The 8,612-nt window shown below is 37.4% G+C and overlaps 1 protein-coding gene across 1 annotated transcript in view; it reads left to right on the top strand.

The window, feature by feature from the left end:
- Positions 1 to 8,377, top strand: part of CPS1 (carbamoyl-phosphate synthase 1) — a 142,238-nt gene extending 133,861 nt beyond the window's left edge. The window contains exons 35-38 of the mRNA XM_069578246.1: positions 3,683 to 3,742; positions 4,475 to 4,587; positions 6,423 to 6,552; positions 7,272 to 8,377. Of these exons, the coding sequence (XP_069434347.1) occupies positions 3,683 to 3,742; positions 4,475 to 4,587; positions 6,423 to 6,552; positions 7,272 to 7,370 (402 nt within the window). The 3' untranslated portion in view covers positions 7,371 to 8,377. The remainder of the gene's footprint in view (positions 1 to 3,682; positions 3,743 to 4,474; positions 4,588 to 6,422; positions 6,553 to 7,271) is intronic.
- Positions 8,378 to 8,612: the final 235 nt, after the last annotated feature.

The raw sequence follows: 8,612 nt of genomic DNA on the forward strand, positions 1-8,612 counted from the left end.
TCAGAAACACAAAGCAAGAATTTTATTTGAAAAAGACAACTCCAAGTGACATGAATAACCTTTTATCTTCTATACAGAATCATTATGAACAACCATAGAGTTGTCAATCCTGACATCCCTGTAGAGTCCACAGACATCACACCATCTTAACCTGGCTTTTGGTTCTGTAGCCAGAATTTGGATTAATGTGAAATGATAAATGGAGGAAATATATATATATATATATTTTTTTTTTTTCACTTTTAAAGGACTTCCTTTCTTGCAAATGTTTTCCAGGAAATAAATCAGCTTGTACTTTTCACCTTTAGTAACAAATGGTTTCTTACCCAGGTATTTTCATTCAGCTATTAAATCTGGGGCTACTCAGATGAAAGCTGACAGCTGTAATTTCTTTTTGTAGAGAGGCTATTTTATGTGTCACAAGTGTTCAATACATGTTTGATAGAAGTTTATAATGCGACTATGAAAGCCAACACCCCAGACCAGAAGGCAGAGTAGTTCCCTGGCTGGAAACTGCCAATACTGTCATGTCGAATATTTATCTTTTCCACTTGGGGGACAGCACTGAAACAGCTCCATAATGAGGTTCTGACTGGTGTCTGCAGGACTTAGAGGTCTTGCTGACTTATTTTACTTTAAAATAGCAAAGAAAAAAAAATTATAGTCTGGTACTCCTCCTTCAACCTTTTTCATAGTGTCTTTGGCCAAGGTTAACGCATCTTCACCTTGAATTACAAAATGAATGAAGGGTAGTCCTCTTATCCCCTCTTACTTCCTATCCCTAAATGTAAATGTGAATGTGAATGTGCACTGGCGGGTTTGTTAAACTGCAGATCCCTGGGAACCACTCCCAGAGTTCCTGATTCTATAGATCTAGGGGTAAGGCCCAAGTTTTCATAATTTAAGCAAATTCCCAGGTGATGTTGATTCTCTGGAGGCCACATCTTGAGAACTATTATACGTGTGAAATGGTATTCTAGAAAATCGATGCAATGTTATGTTATCATATGGCCATATATTATTAGTGACTTTTTGCTAGGGGGAAATGTAAGAGATTGAGATTAGTACCTGACTAATGTATCAACAGGTCAAAAAGTGTTGGTTACCTCTATGGTGAGCTTCCAGTGTGCTCTGATGCTTCCTTATGTCTGCTGTGTGTTTAGCAGAGGTTCATAAGGTAATGTTCCATTTTAGGTGTGCTTGATGAAATTCAGAGGTTTATTTATAATATTTCACATGTGTTTGCTATATTTCAAGAAATCTAAAACACCAAGAAAACCTAAAATGCCATTTAATTCAGTCCCTTGCTTTTTAAGCAGAATCAAATGAGTAAAAGATTGTCCTAATCTTTTGCTTAATCTATTCTTAAAGAAACTGCCACAAAACTCATTAAATTCCCTTAATGTCTTGAATTACTTTCTGATTTTATACTTATTTAATTTTATATCTATCCATGAACTTCTTGCATCTAAGCCCATTTCTTCCTGTTGGGTCCTAAGTGGGAATGAAAAGCTACTGCCTTGGGCATGGTTACAATTTGTGTTCTAGAAGGCTGTTGTGAATAACCCCTGAGCCTGCTTTAGCTGAGATTCATCCTGTTGCATTTATCTTTTCTATTTGCCAATAGTTTCTTCTCATAAAATTGCAGTTCTGGGATTGAGAGGGCCAGATTCTGAAAGGATTTTATATTTGAACATAGTCTTGGGGTCTCTACCTAGGATTTAGATCTTTTCTCAAAAAGCCTCTACAAGTATTAGGAAGTTTTGTGGGCTGAACATTATCAAAATTGTGCAAGGATCTGGATGTTTTATCACAATTCTTAGTTTCTCTAAAACTGAAATAAGATCATATCCATGACTTTTCTCAACCATTACTAATATAATTTCTAATGGATTATAAAATATTTTAAAAGTAACCAAATTGTATCATCTGTTTACAAACTTTTGTAAATAGTTCAAAAAAAAAGTGAAAATTTCTCATTTGAAGCAGAATGGATATGTTTTTAACATTGTACAATTTTGCATATTGTTTAGCTCAGTTACTCAGACATTCATGTTAATGGGATCAAGGTCAGAAGTTCATGATTGGGTAGGCTACTGAGCTTGTTTTCTTCCACTCTGATCACTGTATTGCAAATATGTGCTTTTGGTCACAGGAAGGAAGTGTGTTCAGAATTAAGGAACCCTGATGGCGACAGACAGTCCAGGAAAGGCAGGACCCAGAAACTGAATGGGTCCAGCTGGGGTTTTCAGAAGAGCACACAATTCTAAGAAAATATCTGAACAGCAAGATTGAATACTAGGGAGCCTGGTAGGAAGGAAAACATATATGAGGATGATACTGGTTTGTGTTCTAAGTGTGACAGCCAGTAGAGGAACCCAGGCTTCAGAGCTAGAGTGCAGGGACAGGAATATAGCCTCTGTGAGGCTGAAAAAACAATTATTTTAATAATAATAACATTTAATGATAACTATTAATGAGCCAGCAATTGTGCTAAATTGACAGCTTCCCAACGTGGCTCAGTGGTAGATTATCCATCCGCCAATGTGGGAAATCCCAGTTTGATCGATCTGTGAGTTGGGAAGATCCCCTTCCCAAGGAGGAAATGGCAGTCTGCTCCAATATTCTTGCCTGGAGCATGCCATGGACAGAGAAGCCTGGAGGGCTACATTCCATGGGGTTGCAAAGAGCTGGACACAACTGTGTAATCGAGCATGACCACTGTACTACCGCTTATGGCGGACTTCACTCACTGAATACTCACAGGGACCCTCTGACATTTTGTTGTTGTTCAGTCACTCAGTTGTGTCTGACTCTTTGTAACCCCGTGGACTGCAGTTCGCTGGGCTTCTCTGTCCTTCACTATCTCCAAGAGTTTACTCAGACTCATGTCCATTGAGTTGATGATGCCATCCTACCGTCTCATCCTCTGTACGATTACTCCTATTTAACAGTTGAGGAAAATATATCACAGAGAGGTTAAGTAAGTTGGTCAAGGTCACCCAATTTATTGTGGACCATCAAGAAGTAGATACACTATCGGAGTCACTGTTTTATAAACGAGGAAATGGAGGCTCAAAGACATTAACTTTTCATACAAATGCATGGTAAAGACAGAGTGAAATGCAGCTTAGTGACTTTTCTTTTACTCTTTGCTTTAGAGTAAATGCCCAACTGAGTTCCAAATGATTGACTTGTAGGGAACTTTGCATGAATTGCTAGGTCAAGGCCTAAGAATTGAAGTGCAGTCCAAACTTAGAATTTAGCCATTAGAACAGGTTGAAAGGCAGAACATCCAAAAAGGCTGATGTGGCATTGAGCACCTGAGAGAGATGACTTTAAATTTTCTCTAACCAGGAAAATGATCCAGCCAGAAGTAAATCCAGGGGTAAATCTGACTCTATACTCAGACACTCAATAGATTAAACAATGAGTAAAGGAATTTGAGGTGTAAAAAGTAAGACAGTAGAAAGCAAGACAATGTGGATGGAATTTCATCTATATGAGAAAATAAGTAAGAGTTTATAATCACTCTAGGAGGATGAAACTTGTCATCTTTGAATATAAAGCACCAGGCAACACATGGCATTTCCTTTTATGGCATAACAGAATGCTGTATTGCATGATTAAATTAATAACGTGTATCTAGAAAGTGAATTTTGTTAAATTCCTTTAATTTCAGCAATCATTCCGTCCACAATTCCTTGGTGTGGCTGAACAATTACACAATGAAGGCTTCAAGGTATGTGATATTATTTTTCTTAATTGCTTTCTGTCAGCAATCTATCCACAAAAAAGAATATTTAAGAATATTGGGGAATAAAATCATGCAGGATATGACCTCTCCATATGAAAACTATGACTAACTTTATAATTTCAAAGCTTCAATGAAATAAACTAATTAGAAAGACTAGTTTAAGTTTTAGCACAATTACCACAAACTTACTAAATTTGCTGGCTAAAAACCTAGAAACTTTTTCTAACACAGAACTGGGATAAAGTTTCAATGGATTTCCATATATTTTCCCTTTTTCCTTTTCCTGTTTCCATATGAAGTCATAGTTTCCAACAGTTATAGGCAAAATTCTTTGCCATGAATATCTGCACACAAAGCCTGGTTCTGTAAAACAGAATGAGTCCCAAGGCTCAAGGTGGGCCTGTGGTCATGAGGCTTTATTGGTCTGATAACTGAATTTTCAGTCACCAATAACTCTTTCTTTTTCTCTCCTACAAAAGCAGTTATAGTTGAGGTTATTAATTTTTTTCTTATTGCAAATATTTTAAAAATATTTAAAATGCCTATAACAATCGATTCTGTCTTAATCTCTATTTCTGACATCATTTTGCATCTCCTATTCACCATTTTTTCCTGCTCTATGTTTTAAATGACTCAAGTGTCCCAATGGGTCCCTTTGCTTCATGAAAGCTTTTCCCTGCTACAGTAACTGACTTTTAAAAAAAAATTTAAATACAGCTCTTCGCCACGGAAGCCACATCTGACTGGCTCAATGCCAACAATGTACCTGCTACCCCAGTGGCATGGCCATCTCAAGAAGGACAGAACCCCAGCCTCTCACCCATCAGAAAGTAAGAACTGGGCAGGTTATTCTGAGATAACAAAATAGATGGAGAATTAGCTTTGGGAACTAATATGATATAAGTATGAGGTTTGCCAGGTGGCTCAGTGGCAAAGAATCCACCTGCCAGTGTAAGAGGCCATAGAGACACCGGTTCTATCCCTGGGTCAAGAAGATCTCTTGGAAGAGGAAACAGCAAGCCAATCCAGTATTCTTGCGTGGAAAATCCCATGGACAGAGGAGCCTGGCGAGCTACGGTCTGTGGGGTCACAAAGAGTTGCGACTGAGCAACTGAGTATGCACACACACATGATATAAATATACTTTACCCTATTGCAAGTCTTCTAAAAATCTTTTTAGTTAACCAATTTAAAATGAGGAAATTTGTGCATGACGGTAAAGCCTCCTTCTCATGAACTTTGCTGTTATTGTAAAACACATAATGCCATATATGTACATGGTGATATGTAGCATCTTTCAAAATATTTCCAAGTAAATGTCCATTCCTTTGACAGACAGCAACCAAGATCTCAGTGATGAGAATCATGGGCCCAAAGAAAGTAATGCAGCGCTTTGTGTTTTATGTCAACTTGCATTGTGTATATATGTGTATATCAAGTGTAAGATTAACCAGCTGCATTCACTGAGGTTGTGCATCAATGAAACAGTCAATTTATTGAGAACTTGCTACTTAAAGGGCACCATGGGGAGAGATATGATAATGTCACCTATTAGACTGCCTGATTTGCCATTCTTTGATTAGGTTGGTTATTATGCCTTAGGCTATTTCTTCATTAGGTTTTGTAAGACATTTATTTCAGCACACTACCTGAACCTTCAGAAACACTGACACATTAACACATACAGAACTATGTGGTGTAGGTACATAGGAGAAAATTCTCAGTTGCTCCAGGACATTACAACCTACTGGATGGCTAAGTCCTAACTAACAAACAGTATATGATATACTATCTGTCAGGGCTCTTGAGAAAGTAACCTACAAATCATCATCAAATTAATAAAAGAAGGCACATTATTCCAATGATGCTAGAAGCCTTTCTTTGTTGTCATTTTTAGTCCATCAGTTGTGTCCGACCCTTTGTGACCCCATGGACTGTAACCCGCCAGGCTCCTCTGTCCAGTGGAATTTTCCAGGCAAGAATACTGGAGTGGGTTGCTACTTCTTTTTCCAGGGGATCTTCCCAACCCAGGGATCAAACCTGCGTGTCTTGTGTCTCCTGCATTGGCAGGCGGTTCTTTACTACTGAGCCACTAGGGAAGCCCAGAGGCCCTTCTTAGGGCTTTGTAAAACAAGAATTAGTACTGCTTCCTGCTTTTGACATTTAAATATCTCCTAATGTTTATCGCAGCCCAGCAACAGAATGTGAAGTGGTTTAATTCAAAATCAGGCAGCCTGTATTTCATAACATCAGCTGAGACACTAGGAAGCAGACAGTGAAGTAAAGTTGATCTGAAGTGGGTGTGAGGGGTGGGGAGTGGAATGGCCTTCGATGCTGGAAGAACCACCTTCTTGTAAAATAAGTAACTGTCTCTCAAATTACCAATTCTCGCTATCTGTAGCATTTTAAAGATAAAACATATATTTCCATTTGATTAGTTAGACATTCAACAGCATTCTTTCAAGAACACAATAAAAATATTATAGCCCCCGAATGTGTATAGTTTGAACCTCTACTTAGAAATAAAGGAGGGCAGGTGTCAGTCAACTCAGTATGCCATTGACTTGAATGGTTTTGAGACTAATTTACGTTAGTAGTTTGAAAACTAATTATAAAATATACATCATCACATGCAAGCTTCTATTTATTTTGTTTATTTCTTCAGATTGATTAGAGATGGCAGCATTGACCTGGTGATTAACCTCCCCAATAACAACACTAAATTTGTCCACGATAATTATGTGATTCGGAGGACAGCTGTTGACAGTGGAATTGCTCTCCTCACTAATTTCCAGGTATGTTCTTTTCCTCAAACATAGTCCACACGAGGGTTTTTATTTCTGTGCCTCTCTTGAGAGTACACGTCTCTCTTTTCTCTTTCTTGTAACTTTCAGAAAGCAGAAGAATTTCTAAATAGAATCTAAATTAATGGTCTATTATGGTAGGTCATGGCCTGAGACAGTTGGTGATCAAGGAGTTGAGATAACCAGAAGCCATGGATAACCATGGTTCTCTCATTACACATACAAATATCCTCTAAATAAAAAGTGTGGTATGGCATATAATAATGATATGCAATTTTATTCCATTGTGTCTAAATGAAAGGCACCTCATAAAAGCAACAGGTAATGGTAATTGAAAGCACAGATATAGTGCAAGCACTTGTCCAGTCCAAAGGAAATGATTACTGAAGGCATGTTCTCTTCTACTTGAACATGACCCAACGAATTTATCACTTGGAGAACTGTTTGTAAAGACCCTATAAATTTCTGGCCATTGTATTTTTTTCCCCCGAGTCAGTTTTAATTTCTGTGAATGGTGAGGGGAAATAAACTTATTCATGTTGAGGTCTGAGATATAGGAGAAAGTCCCCATTAAATAAAAATGTTTGTGTCTTTCATGCCATACCCCTTTGAAAATCAGGAACAGAAACTGTGACTTTTTGCTCCTGCTTCATTGAACATTCACTTTCATTTCATGTGTGTTGCTAAGATTCCTAACTTCATATTTTCAGGTGACCAAACTTTTTGCTGAAGCTGTGAAGAAAGCTCGCAATGTGGACTCCAAGAGTCTCTTCCACTACAGGCAGTACAGTGCTGGGAAAAAACTATAGAGAGATAGAGACACTCTGTCTCCATTCTTAAATCAACCTAAGCCACTTTTTATCTAAAGGAACTGATTTGCAGCTTTCTTTCCTAGAAACAAATATTGATATCAAACTTTATTTCAGTGTACTTAGGTGTGCCTTAATATTCTTTTCTCTCACAATTAAATTGTTGTCAGTCACCTTTAAAAAATTTTACTTAGAGAGTCCTCCCCAAGTCACTGTTCTTCATGAGAGCCTTTGCTTATTAATGCCTTATTTTTGGTGGGCCAAGTTTATCTACGTGCTTCTTTGCAGCTAACATTGTATAGTGCTGATTAATGATGATCAAGGTAGAAAAAATTGCTGCTCTGTCTTCTGAACTCTTTCTATATATCCTTTACAGACACTATTGCCATTTTTAAATAGCGTCTGCCATACTCAGGACACTTTCATATAACAAGGCAGAATACTCTAAAAATGGTTCAAATGAAATATGGATTTAATTTAAGAACTCCTCCATCGTGATGTTTGTGTATTGTTTCTTTTCAATAATCATTCTCTCTGGCTTATACAGGAATATCATCATCCCCTCCCACAGAGCTGAAATTGAGAAGTGTAGCAGAGGTCTTTAAAGTATGGATTTATTAAAAGGATACCGGTTTGCAATTTTGTGTTTTGTAGTATGTCAGCAGATGGTGGATACCACCGAGGTTTTGTTCTTGTTTCTCTTTGGATTTTTAACCTGAGCCAAGTGAAATCTTCAGATTTATGCCATCTCTCCCATACCCCTCCTTTCTGCCCACTTTGGAATAACTTGGAAGTTATGTTCATTCCCTTCAGAGGAGAGATTCTGTTAATCTACTGAGTCCCCTGATACAATGTTAAGTTTTATACATTTTAGGCACAAAGTCCTTGTTCCTTCTCCATACAAGAAAAATCTTTGCTACAGGGCAGCCTTTGTCACTTTTAAACTTTTTGTGTTATTACAAGTGCTCTAATTGTGAACTTTTAAATAAAATACTATTGAGAGATAAGACAGTGGTATTCTCACATTTATTGATTCATTTATCTTTGCATTGATCCACAAAATCTGTTCATTTCTCTGATGAAACAGGGCTTGGTGCCAGGATTATATCTTTTTTTATTCTTTTTTCCACACAAAGCCCTATAGGGTATGAGCAAATTAATATTAAACATAATGAAGCTTAAGCTGTTAATTTCTCTTTTTTTCCTCCTCCTATTCCTTGCTTATAAATCTCCTTAAAAATT

The sequence above is a fragment of the Ovis canadensis genome, chromosome 2 (genome assembly GCF_042477335.2).
Source record: "Ovis canadensis isolate MfBH-ARS-UI-01 breed Bighorn chromosome 2, ARS-UI_OviCan_v2, whole genome shotgun sequence".
In the NCBI taxonomy this organism is placed as follows: Eukaryota; Metazoa; Chordata; class Mammalia; order Artiodactyla; family Bovidae; genus Ovis; species Ovis canadensis.